This window comes from Pangasianodon hypophthalmus, chromosome 23 (assembly GCF_027358585.1).
Source record: "Pangasianodon hypophthalmus isolate fPanHyp1 chromosome 23, fPanHyp1.pri, whole genome shotgun sequence".
Lineage (NCBI taxonomy): Eukaryota > Metazoa > Chordata > Actinopteri > Siluriformes > Pangasiidae > Pangasianodon > Pangasianodon hypophthalmus.
The window spans coordinates 8,839,233-8,866,871 of NC_069732.1; the positions used below are offsets into that span (position 1 = coordinate 8,839,233).

Sequence of the window (27,639 nt, forward strand, 5' to 3'; positions counted from 1 at the left end):
CAGGATCACTTAGCAATGTATCAGTCATTATCAATAGCTGCCATTAAAGCAATATGTAGTATTATCCAATAACTTAAATAGCAGTTTCACTTAATTGTTCAAAAAAGTGAATTACCTGCCCTGTTAGCCAGAGTGGGAGTGTCGAGTATCAAACTGCTATGCTATGACACTGTAGTCAAATCTGCTGTTATATAAGCCTATAATTAATCAGCATCTTCTGACCAGTAGTATAATATCAACTCTAAACAGGATCTTAGTTTAATTTTATGAAATTCTCTTTATTTTCACTAGAACTTATATCACATATGCTCAGTTACTTCATTTCTGTGACATTGACTTTGGATGTTGATCACTATGAAGATAAACTGAGACAAACGTGTGATATGAAAGCAGCTGATAGTAATCAGTTAGGTAGCTAGAATCTGTCTGTTTTGTTACCCTTTTTAGTTGAGAGCAGGAAATGTCAGAAAAAGAAACCTTGCAAAATGTGCAACACACATAGTCTCAATGAAAACTTTTTCTCTGATGAAGCAAAAATTTTACAGTGGGTTTTTGCAGGAAGTTACATAACTGTCAAGAATTTTCAGTGCAAAGAAATTAGCTGCTGGCAGAAAAAACTGCAAACATTTTTTTAAACTAATTTTTATTTTCTCTATGCATTATGAGCATAAAGTTAACAGGAACAGCAAGTTACACAGCAGCATGTGCCACTTTATTGTAGTGAAATAGTAATCCCACATCGAGCTAAAGACATCACGAACATGATCATGGACATTGTAGTGGCTGGATCACCTATTAACATAGTACCGAGAAAAGGTATTTAATAAATAAATCACAGCATTGCCCCCAGTCTAGCAGCTGCCATGTAGAAAGTGTGTGTAGGAAATGTCCATATGTTACTTAATTTATATGTTTCAGCCCAAAATGACAAAACTGTTTGGTTTTCGTGAGTGAGTGATTGTTACTGAGTAAACACTTATGCATGTTTAGATAACAGTTTTACATGGTATTCAGTTACTGCTCTGTGAATGATTCGCTATGAATGGACTGGTATGACACTGATTTTGTCTGTGTCGTGTTTGTCCTGCTGTCTGTTGATGAAGTGATTTGGGTGTAGGGATATTGAAGATGTGCATGTTTTGCGTGTTGCAGCTGCATTTGCGGAGAGTTTGAGCTCTGCTGATGCTGAGTGCTCTGTAAAGGAGTTGCAGGAAATGTCCATCACTGCCCTCCAGCCCCGTACACACACGCTGCGTGTTCTCGCTGGCCTCCTGACCTCTGATAACCCTGACCTCAGCAAAGCTGCCTCTGCCTTTCTCTCTAACGCTGCCTCACATCCACTTTTTAGGTCAAAGGTCAGTGCCATTGACACCACAGTCTCGCTGACTCTCTTTTAATAAATCAATGCATGTTGTTCTTTAGTCCTGATTGACTCAAGAGGCTAAATGGAAGAGGTTCAGGGCTTAATTTTGTGTGTGTGTGTGTGTGTGTGTGTGTGTGTGTGTGTGTGTGTTGTCAGGCAGTGCATTGCTACACACAAGCCTTATCAGAAGCAGGTGCACATGCACAGAGAGCTGCTTGTCTTGCTCTGAGCTGTCTGCAGGTCAGTATGAGCAGCACACTGATTTAATTTCAGTCATGTGATAATGTTGAAAGTGATTGTGTTAGTGAAAGTTTGGAAATCACAGCATTTTTGTCTCTTTTTTTTCTCAGGCTGTGGAGAGCATCAAAGCGGTTGTGGCACTGTGTGACTCTGCCGATGAGGAGCTCCGCCATATTGCCATACAGACCCTCCTCACCTTCGGTATGTCAGCAGTTAGCAATGGCTTTTCTCAGTGAAGATAGAGAATGTGCATTTACTGTGCATATAACTCAGAGCTGCTCAACTAAAATTTATGAAGAATCAGCTACATACAGTTTCATGACTGAATGCTGACAACAGTTACCTTTTAATGATTAACCAATAATGATTAGTTAACTGCTATAAATACCTTATATGACTAGCACCACAGACTCATGAGACACATGAGACACATCGGTTTTGAACTTGAAGCAGAGAATAAATGCATCCTTCTCTGTCAAATCGTCTTGAAACATTCTTTCTCGTCATTGGCTTTTCTCTAAACAACCCATGTTGTCCGACCACTATTCAGGAGAGAGGGTATATAAAATGGAAAATCTAAACATCTGTGAAAACCATTTATTTTCTCTTCTTTTTAAACTGGTAAGAATATATACTACACTTGCAACATACTGTATATTGCATGGCAGTCCATAAGAAATATTTCTCATACAGTTTATGCTGCAAACCCAGTCAGCCCTCCATTTATGCTGCTCTGTAGAAAGTTTCACCATCAGAGAGTGTGAGTGTGAAATGTGTGTTTGTGTACAGGTGAGGAGGGTCGGCTGGCATACGAGCAGTTGGACACAGTGCCAAGGGAGATGGTGCGACTGGGTACACGTCGTGGCACTGCCGTCACCACTGCCTTCTGAGAGCAGCAAGTACAAAAGCCCACATTACCGTTCCTGTGTCCAGCTGTCCCACTTATCGGGGGCACGAGAGTGTCCAGGCATTAAGAACTGAGGCACTGTTCCCCTCAAAGCCACTCTGTACCAGGGCCTGATGCATAGATCACTTCAAGCAGTAGTTATCATTTTTATGATGATCACACATTATTATTGATGCTCTTTCTGACTACCGTTTAATTATTGGTTGGTACTAGTTGAGGTTCCTGACCTTGCACTTGTCAGAGGCCTGTACATATAGCACATTGTTGACGTATCGTGTGGCATATCCTACCTGAACTACCTGAGACTTGTGCTTTTCAGCTTCAGGGATTCTGAGGGACGTGTTTAATCTAACCCTCATAATTACTCAGAGTGTATATGTGAGTAAGTAAGTCCTAACTGTTATGCTTGGCTCTACACCATGTGGATGCTAATAACAGAAGCACATATCTGTTTATCCAAACCTCACATAACGTTCGTTTTGCTTTGCAGTGCCACCAATCAGCATCACACAAAGCTGTCTTGTTTGGAATAATGAACAGTAGGGTGGTGACATGGTGGTCTGCCACTAGTGACTGAAGAGGCAAGCTTCTTCAGTGTAATCCTGCAGATTAAGTATTGCATTAATATGGTACGAATGCTCTGGTGAATGGCAAGAACAGATAGATGTGTGTATGTGCGTGCGTGTGTGTATGTTAAAATGCACTTTTTGGTATCTCAAGTAAGAAGTCTTAATGGATTTACTGTGAATTTGATGTTAAGCTTCAAAGAAGACTGAAAGTACAGTGCTCCGTGATCCAACTCGCTTCTGTGCCTAGTGTAACTGTACTACTGAGTCTCATTTTTAACTGTGATTTTAACTCATCTTTTCATCACTTTATTTATTTTTTTTTTAATTACATCCATGTAGCTTTTACTTTTTAATCATAAAATTGTATTGTATCCACAATATACTAAATATTTTACTTTCTTTGGTATTTGTGATTACTCCCTGCAACCACACACAGTGTCACATTTTGATGTGTTAATACTGTAGACCTTTAAGTTGTTTTATTGATCACTTGATATTGTATTATCTTTGAGAGTACTGGAGTACCAGTGTGCTTAGTAAGCACTGAAAATATTTGTTTTTAGTGTCTATATTAGCCTGTTATTTTGTCATCGGTCACTTCACAAATTTCTAAAGCCATAATTCACACAAGAACAATATATAACTGGCTTATTTTGTAATCTGTATCACAGAGCTTTGTACAGTTGGCCTATTTTTCCATATTAGATAATTTTTTTGTTGTGTCCAATCTGAGTTCTATTTCCATAGTATTTTTGGACTTGGCCATCAAGGAACCAATTTAACACCAGTCTCCAAGGGATTTCTTTTGTATATAGAGTTCATGTGAGTTGTGTAATGAACATTATTCAAATCCAAGCTTACACAAACCTAGACCTAAACCTCATTTTTAAATTTTCATTAACAAATCCCTGAAGTTCTGTTAAATATTTTAGTATTATTTTTCATTCCTGGTTTGAGATTAATACATTTTGGTTAGCAGGGTAGAGGAGTGCTGTATAAAACAGCTTTAGCACAACTTGGATTTGAATGAATGCAGTACTCTGGCTCTCAAACCTATTGTATAATATCTCCATTCACTTTTGTGTTTATAATATTCCACTGTCTGCTGCAATAAAGTTTATTTTTGGATAATGTTATTTACTGAAAGCCTTCAAAAACCTGTTTCCTTTGTGTGTTTTGTATTGGATAAACCTTTTTTTAAATATCCACAAGGTGAAATTGGTGACAGTGATTGTTATATTATACAATTGGTTTTCACTTATAGATTTTACATGACAGTTCTTCTAGATCATTCTCAGATGAGAAACGGAGATGACCAGTCATTAGGAGATAATGAGGGCTCTGTTAAAAGCTGTTGCAAATGAGTCAGGTCCAGCTAAGGCAGTCAGCCAAGCAGTGAAAGTGTGTGGTATGGTGAGGAAAAACCATTCAACAATGCTCATGGCAGATTGGCCAGACAGGGATCTGACCAACAAAACCAAAAAACACCACCAATCCAACACCCACATCACAGCAGAAGACAGGAGGCCAGCACAACTGCAGAGCCTTAGCTGCTTTGGATGGGAGACAATTTATGGCAAATAACTGCAAAATCCTCAGTATGTTTTCAGTGCAGCAAAGAGAGACTGATCTAGTTTGCAAATTGCCAGACAAAGCAAGAGCCAGCTTAACATACCAAGTGCTGTGAAAAGGTTTATAAAAATATGGCTGTTTATTCATGTACATGTCAAAGTTTTACATATGTACAGATAACATGTTTACCCACCATCAAATTTGAAAATCTTTACAGGAATGTAGATTAAATTAAAAAAAAAAAAAAAAAAAAAAAAAAAAAAACACACCTTAAAAAGAATTGCACATCACTTGTTGAAGAGAAAGTCAAGAAACAAGTTAACAAAATCAAACATTGCATCTCACATGCCACAGTTCTCAATTGTCCAAGGCACAAGTTTAAAAGCTACTTTGACGCATCATCTGGGGCAGTGTTATCTTCAGTTTCAGTCACAACCGTGGTATTCTCTGCATCTTCCGTGTTTGTTTCCTCATCTTCCAGATCACTTCCAGAGTCTGCATTTTTGCACTCAGGATCTTCATTCTCATCTTCTGCATCAAAGGCAATTTCTCGTAGTTCTTCCAAGTTGTCTGGACTTTTACCAGTTAACCGCTGTCACCCAAATTAATAAATTAGTATTCTGAATAAGATTATAGCTACATTAAGCATAAATGACAACCAAGACTTTACCTCAATCATGTCAGCCATGTGTTGGACATGCTGTGCTAGCTCCTGTAGTTCATCATTTTCACTTTGCAGCTTAGCAATCTGCTCATCTTTGGCTTCTATTTCTTTGTGAAGCTGTTGGGAAAACATTTGTCAATTAAGAGAACGGAGAAGTAGATAAACTCAACTTCATGATTTTTCTCCTCTACACAGTATACACCTGCTCTCAGGTTAATAAATACAAAGTCTTGTTCAGCAGGGTTTGTTCATTAGAGGGCAATAAAACATTTACCATTGTAAGCCACCTGCAATTCATGTCTAAATGAGAGATGGCACAACCTGACATTTAGCTTAAGAGCCTTTTAATCTGGGCATGCTCACATTTAATACATCTTGTAAGGCCGGGTTTGGTTTTACATTCTGGGTAATCATACAGTAAACAAGATATGGTAAAACCTTCAAAAGGATCAGCATCCGTACTGGACAGCAAGCCAGTGAACAAAACCTTTGCCATGATGAGTCATCTGTGCTGAAAGAATAGGCAGTAGAGCAGGGCTACGTGCTAAAATTCACTGACCTTCTCATTCTCCTGGAGAACGTTGAAAAGGGCTTTCCGTCGCTCCTCTGCCAACTCCTTCCAGTAAGAAGAGGTAGGGGTTTCTGGGGGAGTGGGGTGGACAAACAAACTTGCCATTATGTTTGTGACTAGGCTTGACCTCCCTGATTTAACTACAATAATAACATCTGAGGGACTGGAAAAGCCCTGTTTATGAATTTGACACCACACATGTAATACTTCCACTATACTTCTGTTGGGCCTTTATCTAGACAACATGAGAAAATGTGACTGAAGCTCATACAACTAGAGTTACCTTTGACCATCAGCTCATAAGCTTCCTGTGAGATTCCTTCAGTTTGGTTTTCATTTTCTGGGTCTGCATTTTTCACTGCCACTTCAGCTTTAACTCTCTTTGAGCCTTTCACCTGGTCAGCACTCCATAGCTTCCTCTTAGGAACAGCCTTCCCAGTCTAGAGAAAAAAAAAAAATGAAATGTTTTGTCGTCTGGTCTTATTTCAGTTTAGCCAATTGCTCTTCATTCAAAACAGCTGATCATGCTGTGTACCTCAATCATCTTCCCAAGAGGCTTATTGACAGCAGATGGCTGGAGGACCTGAAGTGTTCTCCTCCCAGACGATGCCACTGATGTTTGTGCTGTAAAAAAATTCTGTAAGACACAAAGAGGATAAATATGGGCTTTCAAAGGTGGTATCATGCGAGCATTAACATCTTAAAATATAAGGTGGTTGATATACAAATGGTCTGAACTGAAACTATACTTCTCTCAGCATACCAATACATTCCCACGGCTCCTTCGTCTCCACTTACACTCTTAACTGTCATTGTGAGACATAAGCGAGCACGGTAGCTAAGCAGCACTGTGTATGCATGCCTAGCTAGCGTGGGAAAGGGGCAGGACAGTCATCTACACCAGGCAAAACACCTCAAATTCCCACAGTCAGCCACTGGTCCTTACAGATTATCTTACTGCATGAACTTTAAACAAATAATTACTGTGGGAACTTGCGTTAAAAAACTCATTACTGCCAGCTGAGTTAGGAGTTAGTTAATGTTTCCACCCACAAACATGGTAGCAGTAGAAGCCACAGTTAACAGGATTGAACACCAGCACACAATGCAGCAAGCTGTGCCTGTGTGGGCAATGATTAATTCAACTACTGAGACCAGGGTTCATTTAAAATCAAGACCAATACATAAATTACACAAACTAAATGTGAGGCACGCCCCATTTTAAAGCATCGCCCAGACTAATTTCTAAATGGTTAACTCCTCTGGGTCAGCTAACTCTGGGTTGGTGTTGGGTCACATTTTTGTTCCCCTCAGTTCAAGTCAGTGTCTGAGAAAATTGAATTATAGTTTATTTCAACAGGTTTGGCTACTGTCTACCCATGACACTATTAGTAACCTAGCTCCCAGTTCAACTAGCAAGCTAGTTTTTAAGAATAGCAGGGGAGATATTTCTAAGTTATATACACATGAATCATTATCATTTAAAAAGAAAGAAACCAGGTTTTTTCCAATCTGTGCATTGGGGATTTTCAGGATACATAATACTAAAAGCAACATGGTACAAATTTTAAACAGAACAAAGCCAACAGCCTTCAGAGGCAGTGAAAGCCAAGTCACTGATGCTTGAAAGGCCTGTGTATAGGCAAAATGCAAACTATCAATGTTTTTTAAAAAAAAAAAAAAACATTTACCCCAAGCATGGGCATTTAGAAACAATTTTACTTCAAAACCTAATGAGTAAACCTCTTACATACCTTTAAGTTTTCACGAGGATTTTCCACTTGCTTCATTTTTCTGACAGAGCTCATTTCTTCAGTTATCTATGGACAATTAAGAGACAAAAATCCTCTTAAATGTACACACTATACATTAGTGAATTTATTCAATGGGAACATCTCAGGAGCATTCTCCATTCCCAAACCTCACAGAACACAATACAATAAGAATTAACAGCTCTCAAAAGCTCTGGGTGATTTCTAATGACTTTACAGAAGGTGTCAGTTATAAGCCTGATTTACTGGACAACTCAGTGGGATTAATCTAAAGCTTGTGAACGAGTATAAATAACATTAACCCAACCGCAAATTTAACAAAACGACAGTTTAAACACGTTTGGGTTCTGCTGATAGAAACTCAGGAATAGGACCAAACAGCAACAAGGAATAAATATGAGGTGTACACATTTGCCCAATGTATCCTAACTTATGGATATTTGGATTAAATATATAAACCAGCTGAAACCTCATTTATTCCACAGTGGAAAGGGGCCAGGCTGCAAAACCCCTGGTATAACTGTTGCAATATTTACCAAGTATGTCCAAAACTAAAGCTAAGGCTAGTAACTAGCTAAAGATAAGATAATCCTTAAAATAACTAAAGGAAAAGGCTGTGCTATTAGAGTCTGCACAACAAACAATTTCGCTAAGAAATCACTGAGAGAAACAAAAACGACTAGCTAACAAGCTAACGCTAACCAACATAGGCGCCAAAACCTAGCTAACCAAACACAGCAGACAGACAAAGCAAAAACAACGCCATGAAATACAAGTCTTCAGACTTTCAGCCAACAGCAAACGATTAGAGAAAAAGTTAGTCAAAATTACCCAGTTAAAAAGGGTAGAATAAACGAACTAATGAAAAAGGGTCAGGTATTTCACAGAGCCCATACAACACCCAGACTTTTAGCTTTGCTAGCTACCTATCGAAACTTTTAAAACAACGTTCCACAAGTCTCCAACAAACACTCCTGAGGAACAGATCACTACCAAACATAAAACTAATTACCTTAATGCAAAACGTAGCGACTTTGCTGCTTGACTTCTTCAACACGCTGCTTTTTCTGTACAGAGCTGAAATGTGAACAGAGAAGCGCGCGCGCCACAAGCTTAAGTAGCGGCTCCGAGTTTGATCACGTGACTCTGCGACGCGCAAAACAAATCTTTCTCAAGTGATTCGAGTCATTTAGTTCAATTCAGTGAAGTGACACGAATCGTTTACTCAAATAACGGTTCAGGTTTCAGATTGGCGGCGGAGGGGGCGCCTGCATTCATTCCGCATGATATTTTATAAAAAAAAAAGCTGGCTGTTCCAGGTCCTGTACGATGTTTTGATTTTCCTGTCCTAACAAGCCTGATGTTACTACTCAGGTAATGTTAGCAGGTCCTGCCTAAGAATCACTGAAACCTACAGGGATATACAGCACCAGGGTCCGGGATCACTGGAGTTACACAGCGATGTGCCTCTAATTTTACCAAAACATAAAGATCTGCATATATTGTTTAAAACCATGGGTATAGAGAACTGCACAAACATGCGTTATGGACTCTCCTATCTTCTGTACATCTCATTCTTAACCATAAGAGCTGATAGTTTACTGGGCCGTTAGATTAAGTCCTGGTGCGAACAATTCAGGAGTGGAACAGCCACTCAAAAACAGCAGCCCATATATTTACTGTCACATGTAAACCACGTGACATCTCGAAGAGGTTGCCAGATTTTCTGTGATTTATTTGAATCCTGAGCAGACGCTGTCGAGGATGACAGAGAAAGGTTTCAAACATACGAATGAGCTAACACGATTAAATTTTGGAAATATTTTTCATAAATACACCGTGTTAATTAAAATATGGACAGGAAGCAATTAAAACGTATGACTTCTGGGATTGGTCAGATGTTTTTGCTTGTAGATGGATTGGTATGTTTCATTGGGATCTGGCAACCCTTTAACATCAGAACTGCCTGATGTTCATCGTCAGCCATTTTAAGTTGTTTGTTCAGTGTGGGGCGACGGGTTGTTGTTCTTCAGACAAATAGGGATCAAGGTCGAGGTCTCGAAGAACCGCTCGAAAGACATTTTACACAACTATTTTGTAATTATGGGTCCACCGCGAAGCAAATCTAGTCGTCTATTATCCGAAAGAAGGGAGAATCTGAATTGGTTTGTCAGTTTATCTTGACATGGCACGAGAGGTTTGGTCGGTTGGTTTTGACGACTGAGGAAAAGCTTGAAAACAACGCAGCGGAGAGAAACAAGCTCGGCAACAACTAAGCTTCTGCACACGAGAGTTTATTTTAAAGTGTGTTATTTGATAGCAGAGCATAAGGTTGTGGTTTCAAATTTCAGTAATTTCACACAATGATACTTGTGTTACGATAGTTAGCTACTACAGAAGTGAGCTAACTGAAGTAGCCACGCCACGCACTTCCCATCTCTGCTAGCATAACTAGCTAGTAAGGAAGAAACCAGGTAGAAAATGTAACAGTCGGACCGTCAACACACGTTAGCTAGCGAGCTATCATAGAGCAGTTATCATTAGTCTGACATGTAGCTGACGGTTAAGTGAACTCTGCTGTAGTTGGCGTGTTGTGCGCAAAGCTTTGCTGCTTAGGTTTCGTTAGCTAGCGGCCACAGGAAAGCCCGAGGATGGGGAACTACAACAGCGGGGCCACAACAACAACCCTTGGGTCAGATTTATGGCCATAAAGTCCAACATGTCGAGCAGTTTGTACCTTGTTCTTGCACCTGGTGCCAACTCCTCCAGGCATCTCCGTTTCTCCGCCATGGTCGGCTTTCTCCCCTGTCATTCAGCTGCGCGTTACTGAGAGTTTAATGCATCAATATGAATCACATTTGTCGTGGAAGAGACTCCAAAATCCACAGTAGTCAGGACTAGAAAGATTTTTTTTTTTTATAACTAGAATAAGGTTGTGCAATTTCAGGGTGTAAAAGCTAAGGCTATACTTCTCCATTTCCAGAACTATACAAAAAGAGCTATTGGCATGGATTTCAGTTGTTTTGTCAGTTTTATCAGCTCTAAAATGCTGGTTTGATATTTGGTGAGCACAGAATTACATTGCTTTTTCTATTTATGAAAATTTGATTTTTTTACTTAAAACATGGTGTGATTTTCAGATTCGAATTGTCAAGCCCCAGGTGCACTATCTAATATTAATCTAAAAATGACTTGATTTCAATTTGGAAGATTTTTTTTTTCTTAATTAGGTTTAGTGGATATTACAGTTAGTGCTGGATCTTTTCTTTCTTTAACTGTTAGAAACAGCATAATTTGAATAGCATAGCCTGCTGTCTGAAAGCCTTGAAAGCAGAAAAGGTGATTAAAGGAAATAAGTCTTTACTATAAAACAATGGGAGACCCAAACTCTCGACGAAATCAAACCCGAAACCGACTCCGTGCCCAGCTACGGAAGAAACGAGAATCCTTGGCTGACCAGTTTGACTTCAAAATCTACATTGCCTTCGTGTTTAAGGAAAAGGTGCTTGATGCATTGACCTGAAATACATATAGTGCACTTTACACTTCTTCCAAAATATATTTTTAACCTTTAACACTAATTGCTTAATTATTTATTTTTGGGAGCTCACTTGGCTTTGGTAGATGGTTGCACCAGTTCAGTTGTGACCTGGTTATCTGGCCATCAGTTAAAGGAAAAAGTGGTGTGGCATTTAATGTAAACCTTTAAATAGCTTGTTTTCTGCGTACAGTTCTGTCTGAGCTGTATTTTACGAAGCCACATTTATCAACTAGCAATATATTTTGAGCCAAAATAATTTGACGGAGTTCTTTGCTTAGTGGAAAATGTTTTCTGCAAAGTGCCCACTTTTAACAACCAGAACTATTGCAAAATAAAGCACAACACTTGTCATTAATTTTATGTCTTTTTCACTTTGAGCAGAAAAAGAAGTCTGCACTTTTTGAGGTAGCTGAAGTGGTGCCTGTCATGACCAACAACTATGAAGAAAATATCCTCAAAGGAGTGAAGGATTCAAGCTACTCCTTAGAAAGTTCTTTGGAGCTTCTTCAAAAAGATGTTGTACAGTTGCATGCCCCTCGCTACCAATCTATGCGCAGGGTAAGAAATATTAAGCTGAGGGGCAAATAGGTTTATTAATTTGGTTAGAATCAACAACCATGAAGTTTTCAAACACGTATAGGGCTTCAGATTCTTTACATATGAGTGTCTGGTCACAATTCTCAAATTAACAAGAATATGCATATAGTTACCTTTTTTCAAACCTGTGACTTTTATTAAGTGTTGGTTCACATAAACATCCCCTTAATTTTCATGCACAGGACATCAGTGGCTATTCTAAAGAAATGGTAGTATGAAGTTATTTAAACCAATATGAGTATTTATAATAAAAATACTTTGCCATAGTATTTGTGGTTGTAGCAAAACACTAAATGACCTTTACACACAAACACACAAAAATGGACAAGACTTGACAGTTGTTTATCTCATTTGTCAATTGCAGTGTTTGTGGGGTTTTTTGTTTATTTTGCTATTATGGTCACTGAAATCCAGCAGGTGACTGTTTCAGGGTGAGGATTGTGTCCTAAAAATTGACATGTTTTGTGTTTTGGAAAATGAATTTCAGTGTGGAATATTAATGATTTTATGAAACATTATGGTTTCTTGTACACTGATTATAATTCTGTGGTCTCTTTCTAAAGGATGTAATAGGTTGCACACAAGAGATGGACTTCATCCTTTGGCCCCGCAATGATATAGAGAAGATAGTGTGTCTTCTGTTCTCCAGATGGAAGGGAGCAGACCATGAGCCCTTCAGGCCTGTTCAGGTGACGATTTCCTACATGTTATATTAGTTTTGAGCTTCATAAGATGTTAATAAGTGTAGCACTATTAACATCTGTATGTTTTCAATTAATTAATTTTTTAATTCGTATCCAAAGGCCAAGTTTGAATTTCACCATGGGGACTATGAGAAGCAGTTTTTGCATGCTCTTGGCCGTAAGGACAAGGCTGGGATGGTGATGAACAACCCAAATCAGTCTGTGTTTCTTTTCTTGGACAGACAGCACTTGCAGGTCGGTTGTGTTGGGACACTCGTATATATTAGGGATATTTAAGTACACCCTCATCATTTTTACTGTTCATGCTCTTTCTGCAGACTCCAAAAACCAAGGCCACAGTTTTCAAGTTGTGCAGCCTCTGCCTCTACCTACCACAGGATCAGCTGACCTGTTGGGGGGTCGGAGACATAGAAGACCACCTCCGCCCATATATGCCAGATTAGCAGAGACATAGAAGATTCCTGCCCCAAGGCCACTGAAGCAAGTTGAGCTCATACCCATCTCAGTTGAATAGAATTGAACTTGTGCGTGGAACTCTCCTTTTTGTTAACCACTCATTTTCATTCTGAAGTTCATTTTAGTTCATTTTTATATCCCACCTACCAGACAGTTTTGGTTCGGTTCACCCATTTATCCTACCCTTAACCTGTCTGCCTTTATTTGAACTTGCACGAACATTGTTTTTTGAGTGGTTGTTCTCTTGGAGCAGCACTGTCAACACCACCAATCACAGAAGGAACTCTTTAGTGGGGGAATATAGCAAAAGCAAACCAATATCAGGGGTGCCTTAAATATGGGCCTCTTGTGTTGGACTGGTTCTGATATCAGTGTCATGAGTGGATAGTTGACGTTGTCTTTATTTTTGGGGGAAAAGGATAGTTTTAAGATTAATGACAATCAGTGACAGGATTAAACAGCCTTCATAGTCATAGTGAAAAGGCTAATTTTAGTAGGTGAACAATACTTGGTAAAAATTGATTTGGGCTAGACATTGCTTCTCATTCTTTTCAACTGCCTGAGTTTTGCTGGACATTTTCTTTTGAGTGTCAATCCTTGCTTATTACATGTTAAGCTCCTTCATATTTTTTGTTGTTTCTGGAAGAGTGATGCCTGAGCGGGGTTTAGATGTGAATATGGACATTAGAAGAGGGTCTGTCGGGTGAATTCTAATGGGTTTTATTTTTTTGGGGTGTGGGTATTCTGAAACCAATGAGCAGTTCATGCACTATTCATTCATGCTACTGATACCTGATTTTGTTTTTGTTGGTGGATATTCAGTGGGCAACTAATGCTTAAATCCATGTACCTAACAAAAGAATTATTGTGAAAAAATTCAGTGCACCATTACATTTTGTTTGCTTTTTTTCCTTTATTTCCAACCCCCCTTTTGAGTACTAATGATCATAAGCTAGCTTTGTTGGGTAATAAATCATAAAATCTACCTTTTCCTGCCCGTTGCAATTCGCTTTGAATCATAAGATGAGAGATCGCTGTGTTCATGATTTATTCATTTTGTTTGTATTGATTTAATGCCACACTGCTGAAGATATCCCAATACAGTGCAAGCTTTGAAAATCTCTTGTGGTGTTTTATTACATGCTTACATATTATGTATATACAGATGTTCATGGGTTCAGTATTTCTCAGACATTATGTTAAGAATCAGCTGCCGAGGTGCTTTGTGTGTCTTCCCTGAGCGATCAGTTTCCCATTAACTTTGTTTGTTAAATCAACAGTAGTGAATCCCAAAGTTCGTCCTTGCTTTAAAACCTGCGCGGTTATCAAGATGTCTTCTCCAACCTTGGCTGCATTCATATACCTGTCAATACCAGAGGGAAACTCAGCTGAGAAATTCAACCCACTGTTTATCATGAATACATGTCAGACTAGAAAATGGACTAAGTACAAAGTACACACCACTGGACTATTAGCTGGCCTACTATTTTGACATTTTATTTAAAACAGTATTATGCAGTTTTCCAAACGCCTCTCTTATCTTAACCTTCATGTTTTGTTCACGCAGCAATCAATGTCATGTTGATTTTATAGTACACTTCAATTATTAGCAATATTCACCCAGTGGCCACTTTCTTAGGTACATCTACCTTGTCGCTCCACTTTCTGGCCATTTTATCAGGTAAACCTACCATGCAGGTGTACAACTGCTAACCCTAACCCATCTGTTCCTACGCACAATTTGTCAGCTTCCCTCTACCCCATCTATCTGTGGAAATAAACCACCACTGGTGGATTATTCTCAGCACAGCAGTAACACTGGCCATGTCACGTGTGACGCTGATATGAATGCATCAGTTTCAGCAGCATTACTGGGATTTTTAAACACCTCAGTGACACTGTTCGTAAATAGTACACCAACCAAAAATATCTGGCAGTGCTATAGTCAGAAACTGGCAGTTAGAATTATCTAGAGGACAAGAAGACAATTATCACAGATAATGAAAAAAATGAGTCTCCAACCTACAAGGTTCACCAAGAAGGTAAGTGTGTCTAATAGTGGTGGTCCCATTACACTGAGGAATGGGGTACGTGGAGCTGACAAACTGCATAGTAACAGATGGCAGTTATAGTAGCAGTTATACTGTAGGTAAGGAATAAAAAACTTGGGGGCTTGAAAATAATCAATGACAGGGTAGCATGATGTGGCCTGACATGAAGACTATCCCATGTCAGAAAACCTAAACAAGCAACACTACATCTGACTTACAAGGCACTGACACTGGAGACTCCTTCCAAAAAAAGAAACAAGGTATTACCAAGATATGTGAAAGAGTTTTGTGGGTTTAATGCACTGAGCTTATAGTTTATGAGCTACAACTGTAAGGTATCTACAGTTGTAGCTCATAAACTATTAGCTCAGTGCATTAAACCCACAAAACTCTTTCACACATCTTGGTAATACCTTGTTTCTCACAATGACCAGAACCTAATATCTGTAATATAAACATAATTCAAAATGAGAACAGCTTCATGTCATTTTCAGATCAGTAAAAGTTCAAGATGGTTCATTTTGACCTGGACAGAACATGAAGGTTAAGCTTGCTGATCTTTCTTAGTAAGCAACACTTTACGTGATGTTCATGTCGACGCTGACTCCAGGCGCTCCTCTTTCTGTGTACATGAGTGCAGCAGTAGAAATCACATCCACCAGAGTGGCGGTCAGTCCTCCGTGTAGGGTCCCTCCTCGGTTAGTGTGCTCCTCTTCCACTTTCATCTGACACACCACTTTACCTGGACTGGCTGAAACCAACTCGACCTGTTTTCACAGTCACCACATGCTCATAAGCTCTCAGTATCACAACACACAGCAGGAAGCAGTAACCTCATGCTTTATACATAAGAATGAATGTAGCTCCTAAATGTAACATTTTCATGCTAGAAACTAATTATAAACTTAAATCTCTCAATCTCATCAATAACACCAAAAATAACAGATTATTGAAATATTATGATCGTTTTGTAGGTAACTCCTGAATTGTGTTTTTTTTCCTTCTCTTTTTTTTTAACATTTATTGTTTTTGTTGTTATTATTATTATTATTATTATTATTATTATTATTATTATTATATACTGTATATTTTTTCTAATCTCTGAAGATATTTATATAATTGTTTGTCTTATTTACATACTTTATAAAACCAAAAAATCTAGTATTTGGTGTAAGAATTACTGAAATGGAACACTGAATTTTTTTTTAAATTTAAAAATCTTAAATCCAAAATTTGTCTTACAAATAAATAAATTAATAAATAAATAAAATTTTAAAAATAATAATAAAAATAGTGACCACTGAAGTGATCAAATTCATCATTTCTATCTGCAGTGTTTTGCCTAAAATGTTGATTTAGTAGTTGGGCTGGAAATGAGTCTCCTCAAGGTTACCTTAAAGGTGAAAAATACCTCTCACTCACCTTACTTAAAACACGGTCAAAACCCGGAGAGTCCAGCATAGCCCGCATCACCTGTCTCAGTGAATTTATAGATAACGAAACCATTTTATCACTATATTAGATGTCAAACAAACTGCAGCCTACAGTTCAGAAAGCGGCTAATGACAACAGAAGGAATGTCTCTCTTCTAGACCATTTATCAAAATAAATGTCAGTGTCAGTGACGTTCTTTATGCATTGTTTCGTATTATTTTTAATGCAGCTATATAAAGTAAATTCTCAATAAATGTGTATATATTTTAGGTAAAAATTGTGCTTTTTATTTTAAAATATTTAACTAAATAATCTTGTGAACGTGAAAGCAATTATTATGAAGACTAACTTCCGTTCCGCCAACTAAATTTGCTCGAGTAGAAACATAGGTTACCGCACCATAGGGCCGGAGTACTATTTTGACATATGATCCGATAGATGCTGTTTTAGAATATTACAGAATTTTTTTAAAGAATGAATGGCACAGATTTTAGTATCTGTTTTTTCATGCAACATTTGGCAATACATGACACTATTAACAGCCCCAGTAACAATAAAAAAATACATTTTGATACAGTTTTTTCTCCCCATAATGAAACATACACTATGCTGGCTTGCTCATTAGGGATACATTCATACATTTACAGTTTATATCCTGAATGTATTTATTTGTGTAAAGCTGCTTTGTGACAATGTCCATTGATAAAAACGTAATACAAATAAAATTTAATTGAACTGAACTATGCAGCCAAAAGTTTGTGGACACCTGACCATCACACACACCGGAACTGGATCTTCAGCAAGCACATTTGATTGTGATGGACAGGTGTCCACAAACATCTGGCCATATAGTGTATCACTGCACTGGTTTTTAAATTTAGTTATCCATTATAAATAAATATAGCATAATTTTTTAAATATAAGTTTTATACCATTTAAGGCTAGCAATAATGTATGAGGCCTTTACTAATCCCTGTCTCAATCATAAAGAAAATATTATAAAACAGCATTTCACCCTGTTACACCAGAAAGAGATCTAATTTAATCTTTTTTTAATCTTCTTTCTTTTTTCTGTTACAAATGTCCAGATAGTTGTGTACTCACACAAGCCAAAACTGATTATACATGTTTACTTACATAAGATGTGCTGCTGTAATCCGTCTGTAATACTTACATTATAGTTGCCTGTATAATTTAGAGTAACTACATAGGTATTGGAGACACTTCATATAAAGTGGGACAGTAAAAAAGTTACTATTAGGAAATAAAAAGCTTTTTCATTCATTCATCTGCAGTAACTGCTTTATCCTGGTCAGGGTCATGGTGGAGCCGGAGTCTATCCCAGGAAGACTGGATGCAAGGTGGGAATACATCCTTGATGGGACACCAGTTCATCGCAGGGGACTACGTGCACACATATTCACACCTAAGGAGAATTTAGCATTGCCAATCCACCTACAGGGAGTTGTAAGGAAACTGGAGAAGCTGGAGAAACCCTACACAACGAGGGGAAAACATGTGAAACTTCACACAGACACTAATCCCAGGGTTGGGATCAAGCTGGGACCCTGGAGCTGTGAGGCGGCAATGCTACCTGCTGTGTCATGTCAGTTTTTATGAAAGTAAAATATATACCAAAATGAAACATAAAACATAAGAATTAGTTTTATTTTTAATATTCATTTTAACATTACATATATTTTACATTAATGTGGTTTTTCTAGTGCAAAGCATTTATATAAACATTTTCATTTAGTAGGTGCCACAAAGAAAGCAGTGCTGCTCGATCAGTTAGACTAAGCTGGGGTTACTTCTCAAACTGGTTAAAAACTATTCAAACTGAAAATATAACTTCTAAATTGATTATTTTTAAAGTAAGACTGAACATTATAATGGTTTAAAAAAATACAGTCTGAAATATTAATAAAGATTTGTACACATTCTAAACTATTTCATATTCTGTACATAAGGCCCATTATCTCTACTATAAGTTACATTGTGCGCCATGTTTTATGGCCACTGGTTAAAATATTTACTCTTCCTCCTTTAGTAGATTTTAACCTGATTATTAAAGCTTGTGTGAACTATTTTATTTTTGCATTTATCTAAAATCCTTCACAATTCAGGTGAGTCAGTCTGCCAGGATAAAGGGGTCCAGGTCAAATTCTGGAACTGAGAACGGCAGATCTGAAATCACATCATCCAAGCACACAGATGGCACTGTAAAAATAAGAGAACAATAAATTTAGTCTACAGTTAAGTCTGATCGGGTTAGGAGTTGAAGACAGAGGAAGCTTAAATATGATGCAGGGAAAATGACTGAGGAAAGCATGTATAATGACTCATATACTAACTGCCAAAATAGATTATAAATTATGCCTGACCTCCACAACTGATGCCGGGAAAATTACATGACACATCATCACTGTAACTCTGGGTCGGTGAGTTCCTGAAGTGCTCAACATCACACAGATGTTTCCCCTCTACATCCTGACATTTGGAGTCAGACTTTCTGGTGACCTTATGGAGCTGGCCAAGCTGCACAACAAATGAGAAGAATGAGGTACAACATAAACAATTCAGCAGAGTCTAAGCAGTAGTTACTAAGCTGCAGATATACAGAACATTTTGCTCAGGGCTACCTTCTGTGAGAGGGCTTCTGTCTGGCTCGGTGTCAGATGAAGGCCAGTGTAGGATTTCTGCAAAGTAAAATGAGGAGTAACCAACAAAAACGTGATATGCCAAGGGTCTTTTTCCCTTCTCTGTGTCTCAGCCTGGGACCCTTCACAGGGTCAAATTGTGACATTTTATACTAAACGAAGTTCTGAAAAACTAGTTTCAGCATTTTAATGTGAGAAAGGATAAAACCGCATTTAAAAAGATCCCATTCAGAGGACTCCTGGGTGGTGCAACAGAAAAGCGTTCACCCTATTGTATCAAATTTGAATCCAGATAATGCAGTGACATTTAATTTAGTATGCAATAAAATGTATATATCTAAATTATAACTATTTTTTGTGGAATATATATTTGTGTTTTCTTAAAGAAGAAAACCCAGTTTTAATCAAAACCTGATTTTTCATAATTTTTGGCTGTTTTCCAGAATTCAGCCACAGCAACATCTGATCTTCTGTGACTGTGTTTTTTAGACTGTACACACATTCTAATGTAACGTAACATGGAATATAGTATTTATTAGGAATGCTGTATTAGTGTAAAAAATATATGGGTCTAGTAAAAAAGTGTATGTTTCTAGCTCTGGAAACCTGTGTCTGTATATTCTGTACTTTTCTAGACCTGCATAAGAACCCTGTGTACATACATTACATTTACTGGTGAATGTGTCAGTAAAGTGATATTTTCAAATTTAGCACAAAACTGGAAAAAATCCCCAGTCCTACCATCTCCCAAAGTTGTGATTAACCTACTCAAGTCAGGTTAATAAGAATGAATTGCAGCACTCACATTGTGAAGCCCGAATTCATTATCCGGTGAACTGGTTGAAGCAATTTTACTAAACTGGAGATCTTTTTGAGAATGGACTGGTTTAGCGCTATGAGCTCTCTCTCTTTCAGTTTCTTGGGCCAGCTTCTTTGCTTGTAGTTTTGGCCGTTCCTTCAAATGCATGTGTGTCCCAAAAGATCTTTGTATTCTCATATTAGGGAAGTTTTGTTGATTTAATGGATTGTTCCATGATGCGTACTCGTCCTGAGCTGCCAGGACCGTGGGATGGTGAGGAGGTTGCTGGTTTTGAGGACTTTCAGCTTTGCTTTGGTAGTGTAGCTGGTTCTGGTTGTGGTTTATGAGCTGTCTTTGGTGATTCCAGCATTGGTCGACTTGCTGGTATTGCTGTTGGTGTTGTGGTGGAAATTGTTGTGCTTGTTGCTGTAAGTACTGTTGAGTATGTGCACAGTTTATTGGTTTTTGCTGCGACTGTTGATTACTTTGAGTCTGTTTGTACTGCTGTGGTGCATGCGGTGTTTGTTTGTCTAGCTGTTGCTGAGGTGTGCAGTGATATGGACTCAGCAGGCTGTCCTCTGTTTGGCATTGTGGGTTCTGATGCTGCATATAATGCGGCTGTGGTTTACACTGAGAGCTTATCAGCTTTGTGCCTTGCTGTTGGCACCATCTGGTATTTTGTCTGCATTGATCCCATCCCTCTGCCTGATGGAGCTGCCAAGACTGAGAAGAATTATGAACCTTTGGAGTCCATGTTAGAGGAAATTGACTGTAAGGGTATGGTGGTGGTTTGACCTCTTGTTGTACTTTCGTGCTGTTAAGTGGGACCCCCTGTGAGAATATCCAAACCAGAGACTAATATTCCAACAGTTTACATAAAATCATTCGAATTTACATACATAATGTGACATACTAGAAATACACAAAATACTTGAAATTTTCATGCTGTAATATATCAAAAAATATACCGTAATATAACACTACATTACATACATTTGCATGCTTATATTTTAACTACAAAAAGTAACAATGTCCAGTAACAAAAAAAAAAAAGAAAATGTCCCTATTGTACAATTTACATTAAAAAAACAACAACACAGAATTCCCAGAAGTTAAAAATAACATGCTGCAACAATATATTAATCCCAAACATGAGATAAAATTAACCTATATTTTTGTAAAGTTTATCCATAACCCACATTCATAAAGGGATATGCAAACTTTTGGTCTCAAATATATATATATTATTTTATTTTTACCTCTAGTAGTATAGTAGTATCTTAATATGTTATTTGACCTATATTTTTGTTACCTGTGATGGTAAAGGCTAACATATGAAATCAAATATATTAATATTGTCCTACGAGTGTGCAAACTTTTGCATACAACCATAGTTGTCGCTTCCATTAATCGCTTTAATTATTAAACTTCTTTAGGACTAATCAGGTCAAAACATTCAAATCTTACCTGGGTAATACAGGAGAGTGTAGGAGACAGAGTCGGTTGTTGCCAAAGGGATTCTTCACCACTGGGCACCATTAACGGGCTGAGCTGGCTTCTCCTCACTGATGAAGTCGTATGAGACACCGTTACCTGCCCACCAGTACGTGGCGAGCAGGAAAGAGAGGACGAGGAGCAAGAGCGAGACCCACCAATCCCACTACTGTAGCTGCAGTTGCTAGCTGTTGATTGGAAAGACTGGTTACTCAAGCTACTAAAGGAGGACCGCAGGGACTGGCTACTAAGGGAGGACTTCAGGGACGAGCTGCTTAGTGACGTGCACAGGGACTTGGAGCTTAGAGAGTCATGTAGCGAGGGGCTGCTAAGCGTCGACTGGAGATTAGGGTTGCTGAGAGAAGACTGAAGCAAGGGATTATCAACGATCGCCTGGAGAGATGATGACAAACCTGAGAAAAGAAGAAACAAGGACCCTTACAAACCAGGGGTGAATCCAGTTACCTCACTTTTTAAATTAGGTTCACTTCACTGAAATGTCTGAACATTGGGCATAATCATCAAATTTACACTCACACATTCTACGCTTGCATTAATGAATATTAAATTAAGTATGAAATCAGCCAATTGAGAAATGTAGTTCAGTTATCTTACTAGGCAGGGGAAAATCACTGTCAGTCGAGACTTCATGTGCGGCACTACTGGGTAGGTGGTGTATGCCGGTGGAGCTGCTGATTGGGTTGGTTCTGATCGGAGGTTGCGGGTTTGAAGCCTCAGGCACTGCAGAGGGCAGACACAGACTGGAGAGGTCTGGCAGAGAGCCGCTTATGCTGAGAGAAGAGACAGCAGATGGGAAATTACTGTGAGGATAAAGTGATCACATCTACACCAGTATATGAAAATGTTTTTAATGAGTCATATATAAAATGGGCTATATTACAATTCATATCTTCATTTATTTGAAAGTTTTTTTTCAGTATATTAGAATTTCTTGAGGTTATTTAGACTTGATAATAGAACTTGGAATCAATGGGGACTGCCCAGTTCAATCAGATTTTAATTCAGGGTGCTGCATATAAAATAGCCTACATTACTTGTGCCTAGTAAATGTGTATTTGAAGGCAAAAATGTTATATGTTTTTTCACCTAAGTAAGAAATAAAACACAACAGGGCAAGCTGTTAGAGGAAAATAAGCAGAATTACTGTTACCACCCCAAAGTTGATTATCTGTCCATAACAACACGTCTCAAAGTGTTTTATTCCTCTTATGCCACAGCAATCTTCCAACAATTACAATTTTTACTTATTATAGCATGTCACTTTTTATCCATTTACAGTTACAATTACTGTTGAGAAACATCTGTAAAACAAGTTAGTTCCTGTTATCACTTCATTCCTGTAGTTCCAGTGTATACTTTATCACGTAATTGTAGCTATATACAGATGCTCCCTCACCCATCTCTCTTATATCTCTCTCTTGAAGATAATAAGACAAAAATGCAGCTTGTCATGTTACTGAGAAACTGCACAGCCCTCTGTCCTGAGGACTTTCTTGTGGTGGAAAACTTAAAAGAACAGCTTTCCATCTGACTGTTACAAAGCACTGGTGCTGGAGACTTCTTCCTTAAATGCTAAATAAACGTCTCAGAAAACTTCACCATATCAACAATTATACTTTGTTCTGTTTGCCTTGCAGCCAGCTCTACTGTCAAAGCCGCTGTTATAGAAAATGAATAAACATATATAGTGAATAGAATTATTTTGCCAATTTTCCCCACTCAGTACTTAAGCTGAAAGAGATCTTACTGATTTCCAGGGGTGTCACATCCAGATAATGCTGATGGTATCTGTGAAATAACAGATATTACAATACAATTAGCTAATTCTTTTGAAATATTATGGCTATTCAACCATTTTGATTTGAGTCATCATCTAAATGAAGACCATAACCTTCTGTAATTTAATAGTCCTTCCTTCCTCTTGGACATTCTCCTCAATCAGAGGCACTGGAGGTGAAAACATCGGGGTCCCTTAAAGAAAAATGTTCATTCAGAAATTATTACATCATCTTAGTATTACAGTGTAAGTGAAGAAATGTCACATCGTCACCATAACAAACGTAAAAATCAACACTGACAAAATGTAACTGCAAAATATCATTGTCTAAAATCTAAAATTTTAATCATTTAACAATTCAAACATTTACATTTAGTTATTTATCAGACACTCTTATCCAGTGTGACTTAGAAATCCATGACACCTGACCACTGAGTCCAGTTATTTAGGAAACAGGGAGAACAAGATGGACCTAGTACTGATCCCTGAGGGTCTCCAGTAAGTGAGGTGATGAAGCAGAACCTCTCCAAACTATATTAAAAATTATTTTAGATCCACGTAACACATGTTAATTTCACTGTATGATACTAAGAAAACAGCATTATTAAAAGTAGAGTTAAATGAACAACACTGACCAGTTTTTGTGGAGCAGCCAGTCAAGACCTGTTCAGGATTCGGGTCACCGACGTAGATCATCCTCACACTGGTGTGAAGGGCCGAGTCTGAGCGAGTCCTGAAAAAGACAGGAGAGTAAGATGATACCTGTGGCAGTACAGAATAGACAGTATAGATACTACACAGACTTGTGCTCACCTACTAAGCGCCATCATCGGCGTTTGGTCCATCTGGCTTTTTTCATTTGCAGATCTGACAAACCAGTTCCTTCAGCGAGGACACAGAGAAAAAAAACACAAGAACAAATGAGAGCCAAAATAAGGCTGTGCATAGTGAGGATGTGGCAAAGAATTTTGAGGATGCCAAACAATTAAATATGCAATTAGTAATTAGTACTTAAAATCCAACTGGTATTAAACATGGGTTCTAACCGTACCTCCGCCAGCCGGGGCCTGAGGGAGGAGACAAGTGGACAGACAGATAGGGGGCGCTGTCAATCTGTAAACTGCAGTTAAGGTGTTCATTCTGAATTATGACTACAGTCGTTACTTTGAGTAGTCTAATGACTGAAAGCTGTGTGACTTTCTTGAAGTGGTAGCAAATTATGAATCAATTTTACAGTGAAGGATACATGTCTCCTGTTTGGCCGTCCATGGATGCTGGGTCTGTGATCTTTCTGTCCATGTTCTGTCCTCACATAGTGCTGCTGGGTGACACTGTAGTCCGGGCTAGACAGGAACTGGCTCTACATTTTTTGAAAACAAAACAGAGAGTAAGATGCTGGATGGTGGACAGAAAACAAATAAAAGACAAACAAAAGAGCGTTACAGTATTCCAATGATGGATAGTCAATCATGTATTTATAACACGTTGGTCAAGATTACGTTTATATATAATGTTATATAAACTAACATTTGTCATGTCTTTCCTAAAACTTAAGTCTTTCCCCTTGCTTTAATATCAGCACCAATACTGTCAGTTAAGGATTCTACCGGTGTCTTGAATGTACATATCTGTTCATTTAATGAAGCATGATTTGGTACCGCAAAATGTTTAAAGCATAAGACCTCACCTGATTTCCTGTTGGACATGCTGACATCTGACTGACATTTGGTAGAGATCCTCCATAATACGAAGCCAGGCTCCTTGCTTGCCGAACCTTCTCAGCCTGAATCTGCAGTGTGAATGATTTGACAGTTGTTATGCATTGCAGTGCAACAAATTCTTGTTATAGTACAAAAAGCATCAAATACCTGCAGCACATTTACATTATGGTCGATGAGGAAAGAAAAAAGACTTTGTAGTCCTAGAGCAATGTTAACAAGTTTAAAATATTGCTTCAGTCGAGGTGTTAAAGGAAAAATGCACCCTGAACAACTGTATAATTAACATGAGATCTTCAATGGAGGCCAAGATTTTTTTTAGTTTAAACTACTGTCACTGACATGCTGGTATATTGTTATGTTGGTTAACAGTTTCCTACATTACCCACAATGCCGACTGACAACCTGCTGTTAGTGGTGCCAGTGAGAATTCATCTTTACCTAAAATGAGCGATGCAGCAGCGCTTTAGTCCTTTAGCCTGTCCAGCTCTCTTAGTTCCTCATCTTAGTTCAAACAGATCAGCTTCCAAAGCTTCAACTGTCATGCTTATACCACCATCAATGCCATCACGCTTGTCATCTTATAGATCGCTAATTACACAAGTCTCTGCCGTATAGGTGAAGTGCATTCTGGAACACTGAATGCAACATTTTCTGCCTTCCCATATGTCTCCACTGTATTCCTCTTTAATATGACATTGAACATCACTGGAAAATGGTGAGAAAAGAAGCTCCTGTTCTTTTGTTTTTAGAAGCAAACAATGAAACTGGACCATTATCACTCATTTTTGAGTTATTAAACATCATTTTAACTGCCCTAGTAACGTCCACATGTGACATCAGCACGGCAGACAACCGCTAACTTCTCCTGGGAATAAAGAACATACAGCACCAGCTAACAAACTAGCACCATAATGTCACAAATATTTCAATATATACATATTTATTTATAAATATTTTAGTTTCAATACAAACTATGTATATTTGGCCATTAAAGCAAAATGTCTTCAAGGCTTTACTGTACAATACATCTGCCAGAAAACAAGCAGAAGATATTCTGATGACAGCAACAACACATAATTTGTAGTTAGGAGTAAAATTGAAATGAGAAGTAGCACAATAGAATGCACAAGTGTTAAAAAAAGAAAAAAGAAAAAAGAGGTAAAAAGATGATAGAATAGATTATACAAAAATAGAATTTAAAAAAGAATTGTATAGTAATGAAATAAAAAAGAAAATAATACTATAAATAGCAAAATAAAGGAAGTAATTTCAAATAAATACCAAATGAAAAATTACAAGCTAATAAAATGAAATATTTGTTAGTAGGTAGATTATATAGATAGAAATATGAATGTTGATATTATTAAAATCTTTACACTTTTAAATAATTTTTTATGAGATCAATGTTGAGAATATTATTATCCATATAATATTAATATTAACCATATAATAATGTGCATTTAGCAGTACTTTTCTCATATGACAGAAAGTCACTCAGCCCGAATAAATCTTCAGTTTATTTCCTGATCATATTCAATAAGCATCATGAAGCAACAGGATGTGGCTTCTCACACCATATTCAAGTTTTGTTTTTTTTTGTTTTTTTTTAAAGTAACTTTGTGGAGTTGTATGATGCAGTGTGTAGTGTACTGTAGTGTGTGTGTAGTGTACTGTAGTGTGTGTGTAGTGTACTGTAGTGCACATTACACAGTGTGTAGTGTGTGCAATATACTATAGTGTGTGTGTAATGTACTGTAGTGTGTAGTGTACTGTAGTGTGTGTGTAATGTAGTGTAGTGTGTGTAATGTAGTGTAGTGTGTGTGTGTGTGTGTGTGTGTGTGTAATATAGTGTAGTGTGTAGTGTACTGTAGTGTATAATGTACTGTAGTGTGTGTGTGTGTGTGTAATATAGTGTAGTGTACTGTAGTGTATAATGCATTGTAGTGTGTGTGTGTGTAATGTAGTGTAGTGTGTAGTGTACTGTAGTGTATAATGTACTGTAGTGTGTGTGTGTGTAATATAGTGTAGTGTGTAGTGTACTGTAGTGTATAATGTACTGTAGTGTGTGTGTGTGTGTAATATAGTGTAGTGTGTAGTGTACTGTAGTGTATAATGTACTGTAGTGTGTGTGTGTGTGTGTGTGTGTGTAATGTAGTGTAGTGTACTGTAGTGTATAATGTACTGTAGTGTGTGTGTGTGTGTGTATGTGTAATATAGTGTAGTGTGTAGTGTACTATAGTGTATAATGTACTGTAGTGTGTGTGTAATGTAGTGTAGTGTATAATGTACTGTAGTGTGTGTGTGTGTGTGTGTAATATAGTGTAGTGTGTAGTGTACTGTAGTGTATAATGTACTGTAGTGTGTGTGTGTGTAATGTAGTGTAGTGTAGTGTTATAATAAATCACAGTGGAATCCGTGACAGCACTCGGCTGAGTGTGTGAGAGTAGATCTCAGGCCTTGACTCACCCTGGTGGAACTGATGTCCATCATTACCTCCTGGAAGGCGGCTATATCTTCGGCTTGCCGCTGAATTTGCAGCGCGATCTTCTCGCTGAATTTGCGGGGGTTGCAGGTTAAAGCCGCGGAGCCTGAACCGCTCCACTGCCCGCGTCCTGCAGCTGCAGCCGCCGCCGCTCCTGTCAAGCTCATTATTATACTGTGTTGTGCACAAATCTTGCCTTCCCGTTATCCAACATGGACATTGGACCCGAGAGAGAAACACAGTA

At 38.1% G+C, this 27,639-nt stretch overlaps 5 protein-coding genes across 8 annotated transcripts in view; 2 read left to right on the plus strand and 3 right to left on the minus strand.

Annotated features, from left to right (window-relative positions):
• Positions 1 to 4,215, plus strand: part of ripor2 (RHO family interacting cell polarization regulator 2) — a 46,946-nt gene extending 42,731 nt beyond the window's left edge. For all 4 annotated transcript variants that reach the window (XM_026929828.3, XM_026929829.3, XM_026929830.3 and 1 more), the window contains exons 19-22: positions 1,153 to 1,355; positions 1,520 to 1,603; positions 1,714 to 1,804; positions 2,393 to 4,215. In XM_026929828.3, coding sequence (XP_026785629.2) covers positions 1,153 to 1,355; positions 1,520 to 1,603; positions 1,714 to 1,804; positions 2,393 to 2,493 — 479 coding nt within the window. In that variant the 3' untranslated portion in view covers positions 2,494 to 4,215. The remainder of the gene's footprint in view (positions 1 to 1,152; positions 1,356 to 1,519; positions 1,604 to 1,713; positions 1,805 to 2,392) is intronic.
• A 556-nt stretch (positions 4,216 to 4,771) lies between these two features.
• Positions 4,772 to 8,813, minus strand: gmnn (geminin DNA replication inhibitor). Its single transcript, XM_026929512.3, has 7 exons — positions 8,671 to 8,813; positions 7,641 to 7,706; positions 6,422 to 6,523; positions 6,170 to 6,326; positions 5,875 to 5,957; positions 5,322 to 5,432; positions 4,772 to 5,243 (listed from the first exon to the last, which is right to left on the minus strand). Exons 2-7 carry the CDS (start codon positions 7,692 to 7,694, stop codon positions 5,037 to 5,039), a joined length of 714 nt encoding a protein of 237 aa, XP_026785313.1. The 5' UTR covers positions 7,695 to 7,706; positions 8,671 to 8,813; the 3' UTR covers positions 4,772 to 5,036.
• An 824-nt stretch (positions 8,814 to 9,637) lies between these two features.
• On the plus strand, positions 9,638 to 14,075 carry c23h6orf62 (chromosome 23 C6orf62 homolog). Its single transcript, XM_026929643.3, has 5 exons — positions 9,638 to 11,160; positions 11,581 to 11,757; positions 12,360 to 12,485; positions 12,600 to 12,734; positions 12,818 to 14,075. The coding sequence occupies exons 1-5, from the start codon at positions 11,032 to 11,034 to the stop codon at positions 12,941 to 12,943; spliced, it is 693 nt and encodes a 230-aa protein (XP_026785444.1). The 5' UTR covers positions 9,638 to 11,031; the 3' UTR covers positions 12,944 to 14,075.
• On the minus strand, positions 14,064 to 16,612 carry acot13 (acyl-CoA thioesterase 13). Its single transcript, XM_026929644.3, has 3 exons — positions 16,430 to 16,612; positions 15,590 to 15,774; positions 14,064 to 14,319 (listed from the first exon to the last, which is right to left on the minus strand). Exons 1-3 carry the CDS (start codon positions 16,511 to 16,513, stop codon positions 14,163 to 14,165), a joined length of 426 nt encoding a protein of 141 aa, XP_026785445.1. The 5' UTR covers positions 16,514 to 16,612; the 3' UTR covers positions 14,064 to 14,162.
• A 1,476-nt stretch (positions 16,613 to 18,088) lies between these two features.
• On the minus strand, positions 18,089 to 27,631 carry crtc2 (CREB regulated transcription coactivator 2). The gene is made up of 14 exons (XM_026929405.3): positions 27,380 to 27,631; positions 24,880 to 24,981; positions 24,439 to 24,552; positions 24,244 to 24,305; positions 24,006 to 24,074; positions 23,828 to 23,925; positions 23,307 to 23,386; positions 23,163 to 23,203; positions 22,010 to 22,185; positions 21,368 to 21,807; positions 19,907 to 20,731; positions 19,084 to 19,140; positions 18,826 to 18,979; positions 18,089 to 18,661 (listed from the first exon to the last, which is right to left on the minus strand). Exons 1-14 carry the CDS (start codon positions 27,560 to 27,562, stop codon positions 18,573 to 18,575), a joined length of 2,490 nt encoding a protein of 829 aa, XP_026785206.3. The 5' UTR covers positions 27,563 to 27,631; the 3' UTR covers positions 18,089 to 18,572.
• Positions 27,632 to 27,639: the final 8 nt, after the last annotated feature.

Excerpts from the sequence above, each read along its gene's own strand:
- gmnn (XM_026929512.3), bottom strand. The coding sequence starts at position 7,694 with ATGAGCTCTGTCAGAAAAATGAAGCAAGTGGAAAATCCTCGTGAAAAC. Across the intron at positions 6,327-6,421 it reads CTCTTGGGAAGATGATTGAG|ACTGGGAAGGCTGTTCCTAA; the intron begins GTACACAGCATG and ends TTTTTTCTCTAG. Across the intron at positions 5,244-5,321 it reads ACATGGCTGACATGATTGAG|CGGTTAACTGGTAAAAGTCC; the intron begins GTAAAGTCTTGG and ends TTTGGGTGACAG.
- c23h6orf62 (XM_026929643.3), top strand. The coding sequence starts at position 11,032 with ATGGGAGACCCAAACTCTCGACGAAATCAAACCCGAAACCGACTCCGT. Across the intron at positions 11,161-11,580 it reads CCTTCGTGTTTAAGGAAAAG|AAAAAGAAGTCTGCACTTTT; the intron begins GTGCTTGATGCA and ends CACTTTGAGCAG. Across the intron at positions 11,758-12,359 it reads GCTACCAATCTATGCGCAGG|GATGTAATAGGTTGCACACA; the intron begins GTAAGAAATATT and ends CTCTTTCTAAAG.
- crtc2 (XM_026929405.3), bottom strand. The coding sequence starts at position 27,562 with ATGAGCTTGACAGGAGCGGCGGCGGCTGCAGCTGCAGGACGCGGGCAG. Across the intron at positions 24,553-24,879 it reads CATGTCCAACAGGAAATCAG|AGCCAGTTCCTGTCTAGCCC; the intron begins GTGAGGTCTTAT and ends CAAAAAATGTAG. Across the intron at positions 24,306-24,438 it reads GACGGCCAAACAGGAGACAT|ATTGACAGCGCCCCCTATCT; the intron begins GTATCCTTCACT and ends TGCAGTTTACAG.
- acot13 (XM_026929644.3), bottom strand. The coding sequence starts at position 16,513 with ATGGTTTCGTTATCTATAAATTCACTGAGACAGGTGATGCGGGCTATG. Across the intron at positions 15,775-16,429 it reads TTGACCGTGTTTTAAGTAAG|GTCGAGTTGGTTTCAGCCAG; the intron begins GTGAGTGAGAGG and ends CTGTGAAAACAG. Across the intron at positions 14,320-15,589 it reads AGCGTCGACATGAACATCAC|GTATATGAATGCAGCCAAGG; the intron begins GTAAAGTGTTGC and ends TGGTATTGACAG.